Here is a 21,352-nt window from a genome sequence, read left to right as displayed (position 1 = left end):
GTGACATTGCAGTGCTTTGTAACCCCCAGTGGATAAATATAAAAATGGATAAAAATTGCTTCACTGTGAGCAAGATCAAGGGTGTTTGCAGAAAGACTTATATGGAAGCTGTAACTCTCGGGTATAAAGCATCTGTATGTTCAAATTGCAGACACAAGTCAGTGGAAAACAAACTTTCCCGATGTGGCCCGACCACCAGTGAGACCTGACATGATCACACCATCCTGGGCTTAGGCCAGGTCCTTAGAACAAGCGGCTGTTGAAGCCTTCATGGCCTCGTCATCTTACTTCTGATAGGGAGAGGGCCTTATTTGCCCAGAGAAGCGTTCTTCTAGAAACCAGCTGTGTTCCTTGTTTGCTGTCAGTTGGTCCCTACCTCATTCCCGAGTTAAAAAAAAAAAAAGAAAGGGCGGGGGGGAAAAGTGAGTATTCACCTACAGACAGAAAAAAATACTGCTTCTATAGAGATTTTTTTCCCTGATGACAGCCATTAGCTGCTTTGTTGCAGCCCCTGGACAATCTGTCTGCTAAATGCCAGGTCTCTGCCAGGGAGAGCCTCCTACCCTGATGATTACATTACGAGTGGCAAAGTTAAAACAAAATGAAATTTGATGCCGACTGTCGAATTGCCAGAGCAATTTAAAGCAGTATTTCCTGTGGTTGCGGAGTCTCCTTCAAACAGATGCAACTAGCTGGGATTCTAACAGCGCCAAAATCGGGAAATATTGGGAATTGCAAAGGAATTGGAAGAAATTTGGTGCTCAGATCCCTTTCAGTTGCAATGGAATTTGGGCTGGAAATTTGTTTGCTGTTTGACAGTCTCGGCCTCAAGACTTGGCAGTGATAACCCCGAAGCCGGCAGCTGGCTGTACGGTCATCGGCTGCGCGTGGTGGCGTCACAGTTCTGACGTTCACGCTCGTTCCCCGGACGCGAGCTTTGCCATAATTATTCCTCTGTTAAAGTCTTAACCCTTCCCACCTGATCTGTCCCTCTCTGCTCTCTCCCAGTTTGCCACTGTGCAGCTGGCTACGATTTGCGTTTTATTTTTCCCGTCTGCCTCTGTTCTTTGCGTTCCCTTCCCTCTGCCGCCTCTTCCCCGGCTCCCGCTTCGCCTCCCCGGCGCCCAGGGCTGCGGCTGCCCCGCGGGGGTCCCGCTCCGGCCCGGGGGGCCGGCTGCCCCGCCGCACTCCGTTGTGCCCGTCGACCGGGTCCTGCCGCCGCGGGGGCGGCGAGGCAACCACACAGGCGCTCCGCGGGTACGACCGGCGGACCGAAGTGACCGAGGCGGCAGCACCCGCCTTCTGCGGAGGGCCCGGGCACCGCGGGCCGGGCCGTTACCGGCAGCCGCGCGGCCAGCAGCTGCCGTACAACATGGCGGCGCCCGCCGCCCGCTCGCACTGCCGGGAAAAAGGAAGCGTCCGACACTTTAAGCCTCCCGGTGTGCGCGGCGACTGCCCCGCGGGGGGTTCCTGCTGCCGGAGACAACCGTTCCGCGGAGACGCAGGTAGCGGGCGGGCAGGCGGGCGCCCCGCCGGGGCGGCCGTGGGCCGGGCGGCGGCGCGGCAGGGGCCGGGAGCGGGGGGAGAGGCTGCTGCGCGCATCCCGGCGGCGGGCCGCGGCGGCCCCGGCTGCGCAGGCCGGCGGGCCCGCGGCCTCCCCGGCCGGGCCCTCGGCGCCTCCCGCCTGCTCGCTCCCCGCTGGGGCGGCACCGGGGCCTCTTCCCGGTAAAGCCCCGACCACGCCTAAAACGGGCAGCGCCTTCGCCCTGGCGCTCAGGGGAGCTGCGGCCCAAGGGAGCGCTCCCCGCTCTCTCCGGGGGGGCCTGGGCCTCCTCGGCCCGGCGGGCAGCCCCGCGCACCGCCCTGGGGCCGAGCGGGGCCGGCTGGTCCCGCCGCGGCTTCGCCTGCCGGGGCGGGATGGGGTGGGGGATCCGCGCAAGCGGGCTGCCCCCGCATCCCCCGGCTCCCCGAGAGGCAGCAGCGCTCGGGCCGGGGGGGGGAGGCCGCGGGTGCGGGCGGCCCCCGCTGCTTCCAGTCTTCTGGCTGGGTTTGGGGCGTGAGAGCAGCCCGCCGCAGCGGCTGCCGGGGTCGAGAGCGCCTCAGGCCTTCGGAAACGAGGCGGCGGGGTGGGGGGTGGGGGGGCAGGGGCAGGGGCAGGATCGATTTCGGTTTGCTGGAGGGGAGCTAAGCTTTCGTGTGATGGAGGGAAAGCTACGTTATAAATAGACGCTGCGTCTTCAGGGCCTTTCAGTGTCCGAAAAGCCATTTGACCTTAGCGTGGATGTGACTGTAATGGACAATGCCCGTTTTCTAATGCATGAATGGACATGCTTATTCTGCAGTAATTTCGTCTTGTCCTTGTTTAGGTTGATCTGGTTCCAAACTGAGCTAAAAGATGTTGATAATAGCCCTGATTGGTTTATTTTTGGTGTATCAGAGTTCGTGGAAGCGTCCGGTTGCACCAGTATAAATCAATGGATTCCCTTTAAGGGTTGTGGTGGTGTGAGCAACAGCAGCATTCAGTCTCCTGTTGCTGCCCGATCCACCACCGCAGCAGTCTGTCCCCTGACCCCAGGCTATCAAAGTGGGACCCGGTCCTTTTTCCGTCAGGATCGCGAGTTGTGGCTAGAACCTTGTTATGATACCAGTGGGTGTATTTTATACCTCTAAACACATTTCACTAAGTTGTCTTTAATTTCTGCTTCTCTCATTTTTCTTTGCAGGCCATGATAAAATCCTACAATGCTGTTTTGAGTGGGTGAAGTGAAGGGGGGAAAAGGGGGATAAAAAAAAATGCCCAAGCAAACAGCAGTGACGATTACTTTGGCGACCCTGCTGGGTGTTGCAGTGGGGGGCCTGGTTTTGTGGAAAGCAACCCAGCGTCGGAAAGGAAAAGCATGCTGTAGTAGTCAGCGAGAGGAAGCAGTTATAAACTTGGGAGACGAGACGCTGGTTAAGTCAGAGGATAAGGAGGTGCTTTCCTTCTTCAGATCTCCCAACTTTTCCTGGGTAGAGAGGACCCTTGGTGCAGACATAGTGATAGTTTCAGAGCAGGAGGAGTGGGATCGTGTTGAACCTTTGCTGAAGAAGGAGCTGGAGAAGTGGCCAGTGCTTGGAATTGATTGTGAGTGGGTGAGTGATCAAGAAGGCCTCTCCTTTAGATTGCAAATTGCAACGGGAAATCGTTGAGGGTGGAGCGATTCCTTTGCTTAAATGGATACAACAGGACTGACTGTTGAAACTGCCTGTGTGATTATCTGTCGTGACAGCAGTGAAGTAGCTGCTAATTTTTGTGATTGTTCTCACGTTTAAGTGTGCTGACTGTAAGTTTTTAATTTACTAGTTGTATTCGTTTACTGAACTCCTGTGATAAATCGACTCTACTAAACATAGTGATAATTGTATGGCTAAATATAGCATTATGTGTTTTGTGTGATATCTTTTTAAAGGTGATTTACTAGAAGTAGCTTGAGTTTACACTATTTTAAATCCAGCTACATAGTTAAGAAACAATTTCTTAAGAATAATAAATCCAAAAAGAAGGATAATACAGATATGTAGATATAACTCACTGGGACTACCAGAAAGCAAAGTTCCTCTTCTGTTTGTACGTTTGCCTGTGTGAACTCTCAAAACAGGCTTTGAGTCATTTATAAAGCCTGGCTTTGCCGTTATTTTGCCTGGAAATTTATTCACCCCACAGTCATTAGTATAAGCCGCCGTCAAACAATGTGTTTGCCATAAACATTTATGTAGTGGGTGGCTTTGTGCTGATGTGGATTAAGAAATGTGTCTGATTTCTTCTACCAGCTCAGCTATGAGGGGGAAGGGTGAAAGGGGGAAAGTTTCTCTTGTTGGAGTGTGGCAAGAAGTAGCTTGGAGACAGTAATACTGTGAAACAGATCACATAACTTGCAGTAAAATTTTAGAGACATGTAACAGTACTTGACTGTGTAAACTGATAGGTATTTTCCATCTTCAGTGGCCTCTTTTGCAATTTGTTCCAGCTCCAGTGTTGCTAATAATACTGTAACCCAGACTCTGATTTTTGTCTTTATTTCAGGTATCTGTGGAGGGAAAAGCAAATCCTGTATCCCTCCTACAGATGGCTTCTTCCAGTGGCCTCTGCATCCTTGTTCGGTTGCCCAGGCTTGTTGCCAGTGGACGGACTATCCCAAAGACCCTGTTGGACATCATGGCAGATAATGCTGTGTTGAAAGTTGGGGTAGGATGCTGGGAAGATGCTTGCAAGTTACTTCATGATTATGGTCTTCCAGTCAAAGGGAGTGTGGATCTCCGGTATTTAGCCATGAGACAGCGGTGAGTGTCTGAAGACAGAGGCAGCTCTGTTTGAGGCATTATTTGAGTTGGAAATATTTTAAAAGTAATTTGCATATGCTGAATGATACCAGGCAGGTTGGTCTGGAGTTCTCAGAGTGGTTTTAGAGCATGAGCATTGACAGCTGCAGCCCAACGACATGTCATGCTTCTGATCCATAGTCTTAACGGAAATGAAATCTTCATGAAGATTTCATATGCTAATTGTGTCTGTTAGTCTTCTCATGCAATACCCATATGGACTTCTTTGAGTATCGTGCTTCCGCTTGCAAGAAGTCCAGGCATGGTGATGTAACGCAGTGAGAATGATCACTGTGTAAAGAGATGTTTGAATGCGCTGTCTAGAAGTATGGGGTAAATGTGCCAGGGGCATGTAAGTGGAACTGTTGAATTACAGGATTTTGAAAAATGACTAAAATACACCATCTCTAATTTTCTCTTCTAATAAAAATGCTTCCATTAAAAGGTTACAATTATGATGCCATTTTCTCATCCTTCATTCTTCCTAAAATAAAATGTTTTACTTGGGAATATTCTTCACATACAGTATATGTATGCCTGGGTGTGTTGTTAGTGATCTGGGGCATGGATTTGCTGACCTCATGGTGCCTTTTTGTCAGTGAGGATGGACTGATTGTCTCTAAGGGCCAGGATTCCTCTGAGTCATTCCTGGCTCTCATCCTCCTCATGAATCCCTGTGGCAGGCAGTCCATCACTCCATGATAGACCTCTTTAGTTCAGAAGTGGGTAGTTCAGAGCCAAACACTTCAGCCTTAAATGTTACCAACTCCCAGCCTTGCCCGTTTTCTGTATTGCAGGCAGTAGATAATTACTAAACCTAGAAAGGACATTTTAGCAGAGGGGAGGGAGACGGCCTGTAAAGCTGACAGGCAGCTGTGTGCTGTTTGAGTGGGAGTCGTGCATCATGTGCATTGTGTTCTGGCAGATTCAGTGTGTGTGAGACCATCCGAGTTTGCATGGATGTATGGTTCTGTTTTTAATATGTTTGTTTCACTTTCTTTATTAAACTGAAGGAAGGATCTACTCCACAACTGCCTTAGCCTTAAGTCATTAGCTGAAAAAGTCCTGAACTGCCCGCTTGACAAGTCTCCTCATGTGCGTTGCAGCAACTGGGAGGCAGAAGAACTGACAGAAGATCAGGTGTGTCTTCGACTTCAACTTAGTGTTTTGGGAGGAAAAGCAATGTTCTTAGTAGAGAAGAGATGTGACAATAGGGAGATCTGAGCTTTCTTCGAGTCTTGCCTCAAAACCTTGTGTGTGACTGTGGTCTGAAGTTAATTTCAGACTCTCTGTCTGTGTTTTGGTCCTTTTCCATTACGAAAATTTTCTATTACTCTCCCTGGATTCTTGACCCTTGTTTTCCTTTAAACCCGAAAGGTCTACAAGACAAGATCCTTTGAAGAAGTGTTTGTGCACCCAAAACCTCACCTTTTTATTATTTTCTTTCCTCCAATCTATAGCAGTCAGCGCAGTATAAGACAGAGACCCTGGAAACCTTTTTCACCCTCTTTAGACCATTATGATTTCCCTGCTCGCTTTCTTTACGGTCACGCTACAGATGTCTACAAAAGCGGTGACCAGTAGAGGGAGTGACAGGATAAATAACCACACTGAATATTCGTAGACAGTGTATCAAAAGGGAGCTTTTTTTTTTTAGTTAGGGAGGGCTTGGTGGGGCAGGAGGGTGTTGCTGACCTGAATTTTTTCAGTCCCTTGCAGTTCCTGGGGGGGACCCGTAAGTATTTCAAGTCTGACTGATCCTAAAAATGTGGAGTGTGGTGATGTCACGAAAGTGCCGCTCAAATGCCAGAACTTTGCATGATCTCCAGAAGGAAATAAATCCACCTTCTGGCTTTACTGTACCAAGTGTTAAAGACTGATCATGTTTGGGAGTGTTTGCTGTTTGTCAGCATCTCTATGTCTACGCTTTTCTGCAGGTTCTCTATGCTGCTAGGGATGCCCAAGTCTCAGTGGCTCTGTTCCTCCATTTGCTGGGATTTGCCAGCCTCCCTGCTACATCTGAAGGTGAAAACTCTGTCGCTGCTTGGGAAAAAGCACTGGGTAAATGCCGGGGCTTGGTGGATATCCCATTTAGAGGAAGAAGGAGTGGCAGCACAGGAGAGGAGAAGAGTGGAGAGGGACGCTCCCCTCAGAAAACAAAGAATCGGAAGTCTTCGGTGAATGGCCAGTCCTCTGGCAGTCAGCAAGTGAGAGATCCTCGGAGGCAGAAGCGAAAGCCTCTGGGTGTGGGATATTCTGCAAGGTAAGTCTGTGAGAGCGTTTCACTCCATGCGCCACAGGTGGAAAACTTTGAATGATGCCTCATGCTCTACTCATTAAACAAAGTGGATTTTATAAGCTAGGAAAGGAAACACAGGACCTAACAGTCATGGGAGCCAGATCCTCTTTCTGTTTTCCCCATTTCCCTCTAGTGGTATTGAAAGTGGGGGCAGCACTTGGGTCTGTACTAGGTCATGAGCAGCTTGAGGGGTTGTCTTCAGCTTTTGCCCTTCCCTCTCTTACGGAGGCATTAGCTGGAGAGCAGAGTCCCAGCAGGAGGTGGTTGGCTATCCCGGTGGCATGTACTGCCCAAACAGCTGTGCCCTGTCTCCTCCAGGGAAAAGGTGGCAACTGCATAGAGCTTGTCCTGTGAGCAGGATCTGTCTTGTGGACTGCTGTTTGTCCTGTGGCCACAGAGATGTCGGGGTACTGAGCACAGCTGAAAGCTAAGGTTAGGAGGGATGAGAGAGGTTATGTGAGGTGCCAGCGGGCACAGGAAGGAACAGTCTGTGGCGGCATCGAAGCACTGCGCTTCTGTGTTGGCCAGGGAGAGAGAGGAGGGAACGGTACTACTTTGGTCTTGCAGGGGCAGCTGTTGCTGGTTCGGGATCCGTGTCCTGCAGGCGATTTTTGTGGAGCAAATCCTAAATTCTTATGGCCTTTTGCTAATGCAAGTTCAGTTGTTTTTAAATTCAAACAAGTTGTAGAAGTCTCTTTAAGCTCAGTGCAGTGGAAGACGTGGAGGGCTGGTATGTTTGGTTTTGTTCAGATACAATCTAATAAAATTAATCACATGGATGTAGGAACTAAAATTGTCTGCAATTACCATTTGGAAAGAAAACCAGTCATTTTAGTATTTGTTTTCTCCTTTTCAAGTTTATTGGATTGGCAACGAAGACATTTTAATGCAGTCAATAATATTGATTTCATTAGCAGTCATTAATGGTATTGTGCTGTACACAGCAAGTCCCTTCAGATTTATTTTTTTCCAGTTGGAGCCTGTGTCTTACAAAACAGAAGGACTGCACCTCATGGGAGAATTAAAATTTAAACAAAATTGCATTCCAAGCTAAATTGAGATCTCCCCATGTTTGTTTGTTTATTTATTTATTGTTTTTAACTGCGCTTGACTTCATGAGAGATCTGTAGTCTCACTGTTTCTTACAGTATCTCCAGCAGTCTGGCTCTGGTCTGTAATAAGACTGGATGTGATTTCAAAAGTCCTTTTCCACTCTTCCCTTCTCTAAGCCTGTTCAGTTTTAATGGTTATTCATTTAGAGTTGGGAAGTACTCAAATTATCATGGTGATTGAGCTGAACTGCTGATGCTCAGTGGAAGGAGACCTCCTGCATCATTATTGTTTTGTTGTTTTGTTTTTTTTTTTTCCCCCATGGACCTCAGAAGAAATCCTTTTGTCAGATTACATAGTCTGTAAATCAGCCTTTTTAGCTGGTAGAGCTCTGCTGAGTACTTATTTATATGGTCTTGCTGGAAAGAAAGGAAACTTTTCCACAGTGTATTGTGACATGTCTGTATCCCTGGCCAGCTCCTCCCAGGTGCCCCCCAAGCCCAGCCTGCTCTGCTCTTCAGTTTTGTTTGGAGGAGGTTGGCAGAGTAAGGAAATGTTGTCTGCAAAACAGAGCCCTTCCATATACTGCCACAAACCACCAAAGACCGCTCAAGCAGGACTTTTCGCCACTGACTGAGGTTAGGTGCTTGTGTTTCAGAGAGCCTCAGCTCAGCTTCATTGTTCCCGTGGACTCATGTGTTTGGGTTCCCAGTGCGTCAAGAGCTTTTTTGTAGTATTTCTCTTGGATGAATGAAGTAATTGCTGTTCACGCTAAGTTTTAGAAAAGTCACCTTAATAAAACATTAAAATACGGGCTTAGGGAGATGATCCTTGAAATTGCCTTGCCTGTAAGTTGACACTCTCTTTTAGCTTACTCTTAGCTCATTGTCCTTCTTGACTTCAATTCTCTTTTGTTTTCCAATGTAATTTTTTTTAAAATGCTGTCATCATTGATGGCATCTCTTGAAAACTGGGATTCAGAGTTACAATTCTATTGGCAGCAGGAGAGCAAAGATACCTTACAGTCAGTTGGTGAACCCCAGGTAAGTTTTTAGATGTTTTCCTTCCCTTAGCAGCAGACTGTGCAGTGCTCAGCAGCCTTAAGTGTGTGTTTAGGGGCGCTCCTGTGATTTGGAGGAGGCTGCATGAATTGCAGTGTGGAACGCATGGCTATAGAGAGCTCTGTTTTTTTGGCATGCTATTATAGTTGCTGTAATGCTGCCCTTGTTTCACAGAAAATCTCCGCTGTATGACAACTGCTTCCTGCATGCACCAGATGGACAGCCCCTGTGCACTTGTGATCGCAAGAAGGCTCAGTGGTATCTGGACAAGGGGATTGGAGGTGAGCATACCAATTTTCCTGTTGGTATTTGAAATACAGTGCTTTTTGGGTTTTTTGGCTTGTTTCTTAGATAACTGGGCATGAATTTTTTATATCCTTTCTATTGGAAATACTGTTGGGGATTCACTAAGATGACTCCTATGCTTTAGCATTGTCATTTTAGCTTTCAAATACGAATTTGTCTTGAATAGTCTCTATTTGCCTTTACCCTTTCAGAGCTAGTTAGCACAGACCCGTTTGTTGTGAAGCTGCGGTTTGAGCCTTCAGGACGTCCCGAGTCTCAGGTTGATTATTATCTGACAGTCAAAGAGAACCTGTGTGTTGTATGTGGCAAGCGAGAGTCCTATATCCGGTGAGTTTAGTGGGACAGGAGAAAAATGCATCTTTTAAAACAGGACTGAGGTCTGCATCTAGTTAAGCATCTAGAAGCTTGGCTGGTGGCCTGAAACATCATGCTTGTTCACATCCTGGATGGGCTATTGCTATTTGAATGCTCTGTAGTCGTACATGTCTGGGTAAGTTTGACACTGAACAGGCCAACCTTCCCCCCTCTTCCAGGGGCAGGCGGTGTTGGTCCTTGTAGAGAACAAAAGCATGGAACATATATGTGCTGCCGTTTGAATGACAGGGGGCAGCAGTATGCCAACCCAGACTGTTTTGCTGGCATCCCCTTCTGAAAATAGCTGTACTATTCCTTCCACTACTTAATCCTTATATTTTTGAAAGGTTGAGGTGAGCCTGAAGCCCATGAGGTCACAAAGGGTGGGATTTTTGTCTTTGCAGCTGCTGCTGTTTAGCTGAGAGGTATGCTTCTCATAGTGCATTGCATTGTTTTTGTTTTTGTTTTTGTTTTTGTTTTTTTTTACAGTATGAATCACTTTTTTTTTTTTTTCTTTAATTGAAAGCAACTAATTTTTGGAAGAGGGGGGAAAAAAAGAGAAATGCAGAAAACCTGTGGAGAGAAGTACAATTAAAAAGAAGTTGCAGAACCTGTTGCTGCACTGAGGGTCCTGACCCTGGGCATCATTGTTTTCCTGGACTTTTAGTATTAGTTGACCCTTTGTGGGCCAGGAAGAGGAGGAACCGGGGAGTAGCAGCTCCAGGCAAATGTAATGAGCTGTCTGGTTTGTCTTCCCTAGGAAGAACATTGTTCCTCACGAATACCGAAGACACTTCCCCATCCAGATGAAGGACCACAACTCCCATGATGTGCTCCTACTCTGCACGTCCTGCCATGCTGTCTCCAACTACTATGACAACCATCTCAAGCAGCAGCTGGCTGAGGAGTTTGGTGCCCCCATCGGCTCTGAGGAAGGCGTGCGTCTGCTGGAGGACCCTCTACGCAGGCAAGTGCGCTCAGGGGCCCGAGCCTTGCTGAATGCAGACAGCCTGCCTGACCCCCGAAAGGCAGAACTTCTGCAAAGCATCAAGGACTACTTTAACACAGAGGCAGTCACCCCAGAGATGCTCCAGGAAGCAGCTGGTCTGGAAACCAGGTATAACAAGGTGTAGATGTAGCATTTTAGTCATTTATGTTGACACATAAGTTCAAAAATAAAGTTGTCTACACACAGAGCCTTGGGTAAATATTACTGCAGCAAAATAAAAGAACATCCAGCAGGATTTGCAGAGCTGAGGATCACTCATGCTGACTCCCCCCTCTACCCCAGCTTTTTGATGAAAATAAGGCAAAACCCATTGCTAGTCTCCTTGGGTTATTGATGTATCTTCCCTAAAATAATGGTGTCGAGTTGAGGAGCGTCTGAATTTGTGAATACTAGGAGCTGATCTGCACAGGAAAAAAGAGCCTCTAAAAGCATAACATTATCATTTGTATAAGCCTGCAGAGTCTGGATTTATAGTAGTTTGATACATTTAACTAGAAAGCAAGGATAGGAAGAAGATAACTGTCTGCTGTAGCCTAAGGCTCTAAGCAGACAAGCACGCTCTGCATTTCTTACTGTGCTTTTGGCTTTGTTTACCCCCTTCTCCCCTCAACCCAGCAGTGGTCTGTGAAATGCAGCTCTTGTTTCTTCCCCTCTTTCTCTTCAATCAGTCTCCTTCTGTTCTTGCTCTCCATCTTCCCCTCCACTATTTTATACTTCTTTTGAAGGACAGATCAGGGAGGGAGACTGAAAGGCAATCGTATCAGAAGTCTCCTCTCTTCCTCTTTCTCAAAGCCTCCCCAAATATCTTTTCTTAACTAGTATCTGGTCTCTGCATGAAGTCAGTATTTTCTCCTTGTTATGCTTACTGCTGTTTGCAATGTGCCAATGTTGTAACTCAGAACCTATCCAGGCAGGGAATTCAGTGGCAGGATCAGGGCTCTGGAGTGTCACGTGGTTCTTGCCTTGAGAAATTTGCAGTCTATCTCCTGAGGAGCTTGTAATGGACTTTAAGAGCTTTGTTTACTATTGCTATAAAAGAAGAACACTTTCTCAGTTCAAAGAAACCAACTTCCCAGTGTAACCGTGTTCCAGAAAGCAGTCTGGTATTGAAGCAAAGCTTAAAACTCTCCCTCCTGGTTAGCTTACCATGTGTCTGTAATTAAACTCCGCAGCTGAAAGTATCTTCAGTGTCTTGCTGTTCATTGTAGACAGGTCTAGAGTCTGACAGTGGGCTTGTGTGAAACTAAACTCTGCTTGTGTCCTGGCAGGATCTGCAACGAGAGCTACATGCCACATGGGCTGAAGGTGGTGCAGTGTTTTGCTAAAGGAGGCCTGCGCTCCCTTATGCAGTTGGAGAGACGCTGGCGGCAGCATTTCTTGGACAGCATGCAGCCCAAGCACCTCCCAGAGCAATGGTCAGTGGACCATAACCACATGAAGCTGATCCGAAAGTATGGGGAGGATCTTCAGATCGAGCTGTCGTGAGACTAACTTCCTGGACTCTAGATACCGTCTAATGGACATATGTAACTGAAGGTGGAAGGACTGTTTTTATTTCTATGTCTCCACTAACATCTGGGTCTGGGTTTGCAAACTGGCAGCAGTGGATCTGCCAGATTTGGCATTTTATAGAGTTAAATCCATTGACTTGAATTTTCAGGTGGTTTGGAATTTTTAATCATAGTCTGTCACTGACTAGTTCAGTGCAAGAGTGATATGCTAAGGAAAAGTGACTATGGAGAGTTATTTTCTACCCCCTAGGATGGCTGATGCCTCCAGGCCATCTCTCTTAACACAGGGCACAATATATGAACATTTCCAGGTTTTCCAACAGATACATCTGCGCCCTTAGCTGCACCTTGAGAGTCTCCTGCTAAAAGTCTTTGCTTTCAGTGCAGTTGTACTCATATGAGTTCTTCTCAGAGAAGACTCCCCGCCAGAGAGAGATTCCTTGTTTGGAAGTGGCAAAGAAACCTTACCTTTTTTTGCGGATTGTGAGCTATATCAGCATTGCACATAGGCCTCAGTGAGTTTCCTGGTGGCAGGTGCCTGATGAGAAGTGATGCTCTTTCTTTGACTCTGGAAGCATCCACGTCAAGTCTTTTCTTAAACAGCTTCCAGCAACACACAGCAAACAACAAATGTTATTTCCTACTTCCACTTGTTTATCATGGATAGCTCTTGGTGGGTACCTTTTCATATCAGACTGAAATGGGATCAGGTGTCTTGAAAGGGATAAGAGGAAACAAATTTTATTTAAAGACCAGCATCTTTTAAGAGGTCAGACCATGTGTGGCAGAAAACTGGAAAATCTGGTGTTCTGTTCCTGGATTTGACGTGTGTGGTGGTGAGCAGGTCATACTCTCTCCATGCCTGTTTCCCTGTCTCTAAAATGGGACTAATAATACTTACCGATCTCACAAGGGTGTTGTGAGGCTTAATTAATTAATGTTTTTGTAAAATGCTTTGAAAATATAAGCTAGTGTGTGCTAATTATTACTGTTTTTTAAAATGTGCTGCTGTCTGACTTTCTTAAATATTCATGTTTTTTGCCTGGTGCTAGACCTTAGTTAAATATAACTTTTTAAAAATACATACCGCTTTCTGTGAAATCGCTTTTGGTGATTTTGATTGCATGAGATGAGTGTGCTTCTCCGGAATGATGAAGCTATGCTCAAGTTTTATAGGTCTCTGTAAAGCAGTTTCAGTAAAACCCCGAAATCATACTTCATACTACTGCGTATATCGCAGTTGACCCATATTTTATTATAACATTTGGGCAGAATCGTGGACCTGCTGTGATCGTGGCTGAAACACTCCCTTACCAGATAATTCAAGAAATTTCACAGGCCAGGGGTGAAAAACCCATTTGTAGCAGAGACTGTTTGAGATAAGTAGGAGCCATGGAGAAATGGTACATTAATGCCATCCCGGAGGAGGTGCAGTAGCAGCCCAAGCACAAGGAATCAAAGATTCATGATAAATACTACTTATCACAGAGCTGCAAATGAGACCATTTTCATTATAAGGGCAATTTTATTCCTTTCCTGTACCACTGACAGGTCTTAACAAAAACTGATCTAGCCAAATGTGTTCTGTCTCTGTGCTCATTCACACAGCTGATGGTAATCTCAGCAAGAACCTCCTGTTTACAGCAGCAGCTTGGGTATAACTATTTCTCTCTGAAGCATTTTGAGCATGTGTTCAGATAGTGCTGTCTCCTATCTTTAGTGCCATCTGATCAGGGTGGCGAGAGCTCTTTGCATGGCTCAGAAGCTCCTTTTCAACAATCAGGAGTACAAGGTGTGCATCTCACTTCTTCATTCTGCTTTGGTTTTCTCCCTTTGTTCTGATGCAGGAATTCCTGATAAAGCTGTCCTTGTTTAATGGAACCGATGGCTGACCCCAGGGCTGCTGTCTTTTCTGTTGGTTGAGAAAAGAAAATGATGTTGAGACAAGAATTGGACTACAGGTCCTCTAAATTTGAGGAGTCAGTGGTATCACTGAAGAGTTTTGTGGGTTGTTGGTTTTGGTTTTTTTTCAAATCACTTGTTCAGAAATAGAAATTTGCAAAGAGAACTTTCTTCATAAATATTTTCTTAACTAAGATTCTTTGCTGTTTGTAATATATCCTTAACTTGCATCATTTTAAGTCAACCTGAAAGAGGAGGGGAAGTGGTATATTTATTGTGCAGAAATAGGTTATTTTTATATAATTATGATTTTAAATTTTCTGACAGTCTACAGATAAAACTTTCGTGTATGTCTTCATCACTAATTGTTACATTCAGTAAAAATTTGCTCTTTTACCAGACTTACCACTATTGAAGCTCTTTTTCCTTTTTTCGCATGCCTGCTTTTTCTCTTCTTTCCCTGTTTCCGACCCTGTCCTCGTGAGTCCGTCATTCCTTATAGTAACACCTGGACCTCACCCTCTGAGTTTCCCTGTCTTCCCAGCCTTCCCTGGTCTGTCTGTCCAAGATCAGCCATGGAAGAGCCCATGCTGGCAGCAATACTGTACTTCTAAGCAGTGCGATAGCAAGTTTGCTCAGGTGTACTTGAATTGTTGTTCTGAGGCTCTCGGTGGATTCAGGTGCTGCCCTTGGCCTGGTTTTGCTGGTCAGTTGTGATGGCTACAGATCTACCATTTTTAAATAAAAACTTAGATTGTGCTCAACCTGAGCATTCATCTAGGTTGCCCCAAGTATCATACCTATACTAGGACCTTCCTGCACTAAACCACGCACATCCTTTTTTGTCTGCGGAGGGAGAGAATTGCCATGCCTCTCTGTGTGGGCTAGCTTTCACAACATGGGATTTTTCTTTCCATCGCTTGTCACTTTACGTTTGTAAGTTTGCCCAAGGTACGCTGCCAGAGATGGGGGACAGAAATTTTCCCTTTTACCTGGCACTTGATGTCACCTGCCTCAAACTGGTCCTTGCAGGTTAGTGGGGAGCACGCTCCAGCTGCTGAGGTCCGCAAACCTGTCTTGGTTTATGAATTCCCTGCAGAACTTGCCTTCATCCTTTTTGTTTCGGGTGTTTTGCCCTTTTGAAATGGATGTGCTTTTTCTGTATGACTGGGTACATGTTTCCAGAGACACTCTTCTGGAGCGGGAGTACCAGCAGTCCCTGTGGTAGGTTAGCTTGCCTTCCCCCATGGGCTGCAAACTGATTTCTGTCTTCCCAGCCACTACAGTTTGCCTTTCTCTTGCCTTTGCAGTAACTTGGACATTATTGCAAGGTGCAGGAATTACCAGTCGAGCAGCATTTTTGATAGTCTGGCAGTTAGAGGTGCATTAAGTGCTGCATTTCTGAGCAGACCATACATGACATGTTAATTATGCTGCTGACAGACTTGGCATTTGGAGTGCCTTGGTTTCCCTCCTTTGACAGTCTGTCACATCCACGACTGACAGGACCGAAGACAACATACCCCTGTGGGCTTCTTGCATTTTGCTCTGTTTGATATTCACTAATGGCGGGGATGGGAAGCTAGCTTCCTGTTGCATTTCTATTGCTCTGGCTCCCTAGGGAGTATCTGAACTCTGCACTATCTCTAACGTGGTTTTGGAGGGGTTTTTTTCAGTGAAGGCAATGTGGTTAACCTTGAAAAGTACGTCATTGCTCTGGCCCTGGGCCTAACTGCCTGTGAGGAGCTGGGCCTTTCTCACATGCAGAGGGAGCCTCTGTAGTAAGGAGTCACCAGGAGCCCTCGCCAGTGTGCAGTGTTCTGTGCTGATGTAGAGGCACCGCCAGTCTGAACCAGTAGGTCGGTTCCCATCGCTGCTCCTTGATCTCCTCCTTTCTTCAGGCCGCCACAGTAGTCTAGACCTATACTGCCTTCTTCATTCCCACAGTCTGACAGAAGCTGTCGTCCCCTTGATGTTCTTTGGGAATAAGGGCCATTTTAAAGCCCTTTCATTTCTACGTAGTGCTGTGTTATTGGTGTACGGGCTTTTCCCCACCCTTGGGGGTACATGTTCTGGAAAAAGGGAGAGGCAGTTGGAGGTAAGTGCAAAGAAGACATTGAGCTTTCTCTGTGAGTTCAGGGAGCCACAGTGTGCCCTCTTGTATTAGCCCTCGCATCAAGGGAGTTTTGTTAAATGCTTTTACGGGTAGAGAGGGTAATGCAAGAGAGCCAAGATGATTAAGCTTAGTAAGGGGGGGAAAACAAAACAAAACAAAACAAAAAGCCAAATAAACATGCATGGAACATAATTTTCCATATTCAAAACAGGTTACCACTGTGAGTTCCATCATGAACGGCAGACAGCTGCGTCGATGATTTTCTGCACCGAGGTTAGTGCTGCATCCTCTATTCCCACTTACCTATGACAGCGCTCATTTCTGTCTTGAATTAGCCAGTGTGATACTACCTGGGGTCTTAGTGGTGTTGGTCGCCAGGAAACAGAGCAAAACAATCTTTCTTTTATTGTTTTTTCTTTGCAAGCTATTGGATAAGTTCAGTTTCTGAGATGGGGGAGTAAAGAGAACTGAAAAAAAAAAGAGGATGGAGGCTTTTATTGTAAAATAGAGATGTCATCTTCAGATAACAAGAAACCATTTCCCTGTCCAGGAAAAACTCCAGCTTTGGCTATAGATGATATAAAATATGGCTTCTATCTTTCTTTGCTTAAAAAATTGAAAGATTGTGCAGTGGTTAAGGAGCAAAGAAGAGAAGACATTTATATATCTCAGCACAAGTGTGACAAGTCTGGGAAAACAGTACTAGGCAGCTGTCAGAAATGCAGGCTTAAGAGAAAAACTGCCTGTCCAAACTCCCTCCACAAAAACCTGCTGCTCTAAGAAGCTGTTTCACATTGTAGTGTGCTCCGTGGGGATCTGACATGTATCTGTTTCCCATTGATTAACAGCAAGTCCTTTCCAATTGATTGTCCTTTGAAAAATGCCAAACAGTGCTTCGCATCAGCTGAGGTCTGCCAATCGCTCCCCGCTTTTTCCTCTGTGCCTGACTCTGTCCAGGACTTTTAGCTGTAAAGAAAAGCAGAGAGACTGACTGCTGGTGGCAAGTTGTGAAAATCAGAGTGGGACATCCTTTCAATGCACTGCGAATAAAAAATTGGTATCCCTACTTCTCTAGCAAGGGCTATGGAGAGCCCAAATCTGAGCTATAAGTACGTGTATATAGATTTATGTCAGATTTTTGCTATTCGGATAATGCTTTCCATATGTTTTAAAAGCATTACACCCTTTTCTTTCCCCTTCTCCTGTGATAAATGGGTAGCGATACTAGATGTTGTTCAGCTGCACATCCCAAAGCGCTGTACTGATGTCTGAAAGAGCAGCTCCATTTTACAGATATTTTCCCCACACTAGAAAAAGAATCAGTCCAAGATGTAAGATTAGAACTTAAGCAATCCTTCCAGAGCCCTGGAAAATGACAGACTAGACTGCCTGTCTCTTGACAAATTGGTCACGGGGGAGAAAACTGCCTTCAAGAGCATGTTCTGTGCACGATAGCCATAGGGGACAACTGCTAGATGGTGCTGAGTATTAGACCCTCAGGATCACCCAAGTATCTTCTTTTTTTCCCTCTGCCTTGTAAATGGGCACTAGGACTCTTAATGCAGCTGGGCTCTGGCCCCATTAGCTCCATGCCCTCAGATCTGTTCTGCTGCTTTCAAGGTTTCCAGTGTGTAGTGAAATATTGGAGGGTGCTCTTGCTACCAGCAGGGTGGAAGCCCTGCTGCAACTTCGGACAAAGAAACCAGGAGGTGTAATAAGTACAGGTAGATAGATGTAAGAGCTAAAAAAGTGGATTATCTTTATTTCACTCCGTTGGAATAATCACCAGTTAAAACCAGAAAGGCTTCCTGCTAGCCGTCATCCTTCAGTTGGATATGTTTCACCACCAGCTGTGGCTAGTCAGCGGGTTCATAGTTTATTTCTCATGACGGGCTGCAGCAGGGGACAAGGAAGAGAAATTGCCGTAGCTAGCAGGCTTGCACTTGGGTAATAACCCCAACTGTCTCAGCCTGCCTTGCCCTAACCGTGGAGGGAAAGGAGCTGAGGGAAGCCCGGATGGGTCTTTGTCCTCCTCCCTGCCTCTTTTGCTCAGGACCTGCCACCCTGGAAGGCGAGTCCTGTGCTCTGCAGAGGACACCAGTGCGGAAATGTGGCTTATACAAGCAAAGCCCAGAAGAATTGAGTCTGCCTAGCTTAGGGGAAACAAAGAGCTGAGGGACAAGGAGATAAATAAGACAAATAATTGTGGTGCAGAGGAGGGGGATTTGCATGGTCTGCTTTCTAGTCTGGCTGGGACAGGAGGTTATGGACTTAAATCTCAATGAAGAAGATTTGGGCTAGTCACAAAGAAAAGCTTCCTTATGGTACGCATTGCTTCATGACACAGGTCACATCGCTTCCTTACAAGCACGCTGACTGGCTCCCCAGCTGCAAACCATCTGTGCTGCCCACTGACAAACCTGGAGGTGATAAAAACTGAAATATTTCAGCTAACTCTGTCCGTGGGCATTCTGCTCCCATACGTGCTACGTGCCCTTCAGTCACCCGCTGCCAAGACTGACACGCCGCGCTTCTCTCTGAACTGCTTTAATTAACGTGTGCCTGCTCTGGATTTTTATAGCTCTTAAAAAGTAGCTGTGAGTGGTATCTTGTATCAGAGGGAGGTTTTATATCACTGCTGTGAAGCTTGCCATTGCTACCGCTGAGGAGGTGACCTTGGCACGTGTTCCCTCCCCTTCGCTCCTCGCACTCTGTGTTATCACCACGCTTTGCTCTTCAAGTCAAATCCTTCAAAAAAAGGACACATGAGCCAAATGAGTTGTGTTGGTTTTGTTGTGTTTTTTGTTGTTTTTTTTTTTTAAATGCAACTTAGTAGCTTTCCAAAAATCCCTGCTCTCTTGAGGAGAAATACAAAAACAGACCTCCAGACCTAAACAAACTTTCCCTTGCCAAATAAGGGCTCGTTTTTTAAATCTCAGAACTTCACTTAGGGAAGATGATGAAGTCAGTAACCTCACCAGCCTTATTTTTCTATAACTACATGTGAGTTTTTTGGGGGGAGTTTTTGTTTGTTTCTTTTTTTTTTCCTTCTTTTTCCCCTCCTGGGAAGTTAAATGGAGCTGCTGGACAAGGAAACAAATTGTGCTGGAATCAAGATGGGAATTACATGCCAGTAAAACCAGCATGACTTTCTCACTTCTGTCTTTACAGGGCTCTACTTATATTCCAAACAAAGATGAAGGGGGAAGCCTGGAAAACACAAGCAACTTGGAGGGGATTCCAAAAGCCACGGGGTGCTGTGTTTTAGGCACACTGCAAAAAAAAATACCCCAAATGATCCACGAGGGCAAGGATGAGGATGTAGGAGTTGCTGTGCTGGACTGAAGCCAAAGTCTAGTTAGTTCGGGATAATTTCTCTGAACTTAGTGGTCAGTAATGAGAGTTTGGTTCTCCCTAGATAGCGTTTTTCTACTTCTTTTTTTTGAAGTGTTTTTGACGCTTCGTATTTTCAGGGTGAAAACTGATTGATATTTCTTGTGGTAGTTTGAGGAGAGCTAGGCAGAATTTTTCTAGCAAGTCTCCTATCACCAAGAGATGTGGCAGTGCCTGCCTTGCTGGGGATGAGCTGTACGGTCAGCAGGATTTAATTTCACCCTCCCCTCTCTGAACACCAGGCAGTGAGTAGACTCTCAATGATTTCGCTGTCTGAAAAACGTCAGCTAAAGTGGCTGCACAAGTTTCTACCAACAGGAATTCCCAAACTGCATTTAGGGTTTGAGGAGGGGGGAGAAAGACCCTGAGTGATACAATGCTGCTTCGGTTTGCTTGGCTGAAAGGCTCCTGCACAGAGGGATTGTAGGTTAGCTAACAGAGCGTTTTACAAGGAAGAACTTCAAAGTCTTCACACGGATTGATCTTTGAAGTACTCTATTCTCTAGCTGGCTCTTCGCTTCTTTTAAGGATGGGAGATACAGGGAGTAATGGTAAATGTAGTAAGGGCATCTGTGGAATGAAGTGCTGGTGTTCAGGCAGATCTTGTGGTAAGCTACACAAGCACATTTTAACCCCAAATATTTCAGCGCTCTAGGTGTGCTGGTTTGATAGGCAAAAAAAGGCTTCTCCACCCTTCTTCCTGTATTTGCCAGTGGATTGTGGCGATAGTGGTATAAAAAGATGTAGGGCAACAGTATCAGCGATACATAATCTGGTTTCCCAATTACAATGTGTGGCAGAGGAATAGAGACTCCCTCTACGCGTGTGCTAGCCTTGCTGCCCTGCAGATTTGACACAGAGGGGACAAAGAAGGAATTCAAGTTGCTTTTGTGGTCCTTATTGCCTCTGCTGAAACTGCTTGCCCATCTACAGCTGCACTGTGCAAACAAAACCCTTGTAAGGTAACTTGATGATGAGCGAGCTGGGGAGATGGAGCGTAGTGGCAAGGAGACATGAGCAGATACCATCTCTTCAGGCTTGAGGAACACCGCGGCTGTGTCTTCAGTGGTGAAGTACTTCAGCCTGACTAGCTATGCCTATTAATGCCCACCGCGATGCATCAAGTGACTCATTCTCTAAGCTGCTATAGACCACCTGAAGGGGATCCTCTGGCTGCATCTTTCTCTGCAATGATAGCCAGAAATTTAGACCTCGCTTACATGCCGTTAATTATTATTTCGACTGGGGGTGGATTTTTGGATAGTCTTTTTGTTTATCTAACAGAAATTTGATCTGATGCTGCCAAGGGGGGTGCAAAGGTGTGTTATGTGGTTACAGCTCATTCCCCTGGCAATGCAGTGCTATAAACACCTTGAATCCAGCAGCTGTGTCCATCCTGAGGGAGCTGCACTGGTTTAATGCTGTCAGTATATTACAGCAGTATTGCTTGTGCATCAACAAGCTCCTCTTTCTTTTAACAGTGAAAACATGTAGTGAATAAATGACATTTTTTCCATCAACAGAGAATAAAAGGCGTTAAATCTGTGTGTCCTTACCTCAGGCTCCTGGCTAGGTGCGCTTGTGCACTGCTGTCAGCCTCGACTCCTGCTGCGACCCAGCAGACTTGTACGAAGGAGCCTGCTGAGGAACAGGGCCCTGGAGTGCCGCTGAACCGAGGTGGGAGGTTGTCACAGCACCGGGGGCCAGCCTGCCTCAGGAGCAAAGGAGCACGAGGCAGTCCTGGGGAAGGAAGCTCCTCCGCTTCTCACCTCGGTCATTACGGACCTCACGGTTTCACCTTTTCCTCCTGTTCCCTGTTAATTTCACGTCAAGGAGACCCAAAACACAGACAACAAATGTAGGAAATGTGTCACTGCTCCTCCAGATGGCTCCCGTGGGGAAGTCTGTTCTTGTCATTTCTAAAATCTCAAATCCCTAGAAAGGGCCGATGGCGCCCCATAGCTGAGCTCATGTTCAGCAGGCGGGGTGGCG

The 21,352-nt window shown here is 46.3% G+C and overlaps 1 protein-coding gene across 16 annotated transcripts in view; it reads left to right on the top strand.

Moving 5' to 3' along the window:
- EXD2 (exonuclease 3'-5' domain containing 2) overlaps positions 1-20,880 on the top strand; it is a 29,997-nt gene extending 9,117 nt beyond the window's left edge. For 5 of the 16 annotated variants that reach the window (XR_015701993.1, XR_015701994.1, XR_015702002.1 and 2 more), the window contains exons 5-14: positions 2,991-3,132; positions 4,064-4,320; positions 5,373-5,499; positions 6,297-6,622; positions 8,944-9,050; positions 9,267-9,402; positions 10,190-10,546; positions 11,707-11,974; positions 16,179-16,240; positions 19,139-20,880. Coding sequence is in view for 1 of the 16 variants with exons in the window: in XM_087746482.1 (XP_087602608.1) it covers positions 2,991-3,132; positions 4,064-4,320; positions 5,373-5,499; positions 6,297-6,622; positions 8,944-9,050; positions 9,267-9,402; positions 10,190-10,546; positions 11,707-11,923 (1,669 nt within the window). In the remaining 15 variants the exon portion in view is untranslated. The other 11 variants (XR_015701996.1, XR_015701995.1, XR_015701998.1 and 8 more) reach the window with 11 other exon arrangements.
- The last annotated feature ends 472 nt before the right edge of the window (positions 20,881-21,352 follow it).

This window comes from Nipponia nippon, unplaced genomic scaffold (assembly GCF_047370975.1).
Source record: "Nipponia nippon isolate SJK-2023a ecotype South Korea unplaced genomic scaffold, ASM4737097v1 scaffold_10, whole genome shotgun sequence".
In the NCBI taxonomy this organism is placed as follows: Eukaryota; Metazoa; Chordata; class Aves; order Pelecaniformes; family Threskiornithidae; genus Nipponia; species Nipponia nippon.
Note: the sequence above shows the minus strand (reverse complement) of the source record. Positions and strands in the feature narration are given on the sequence as shown.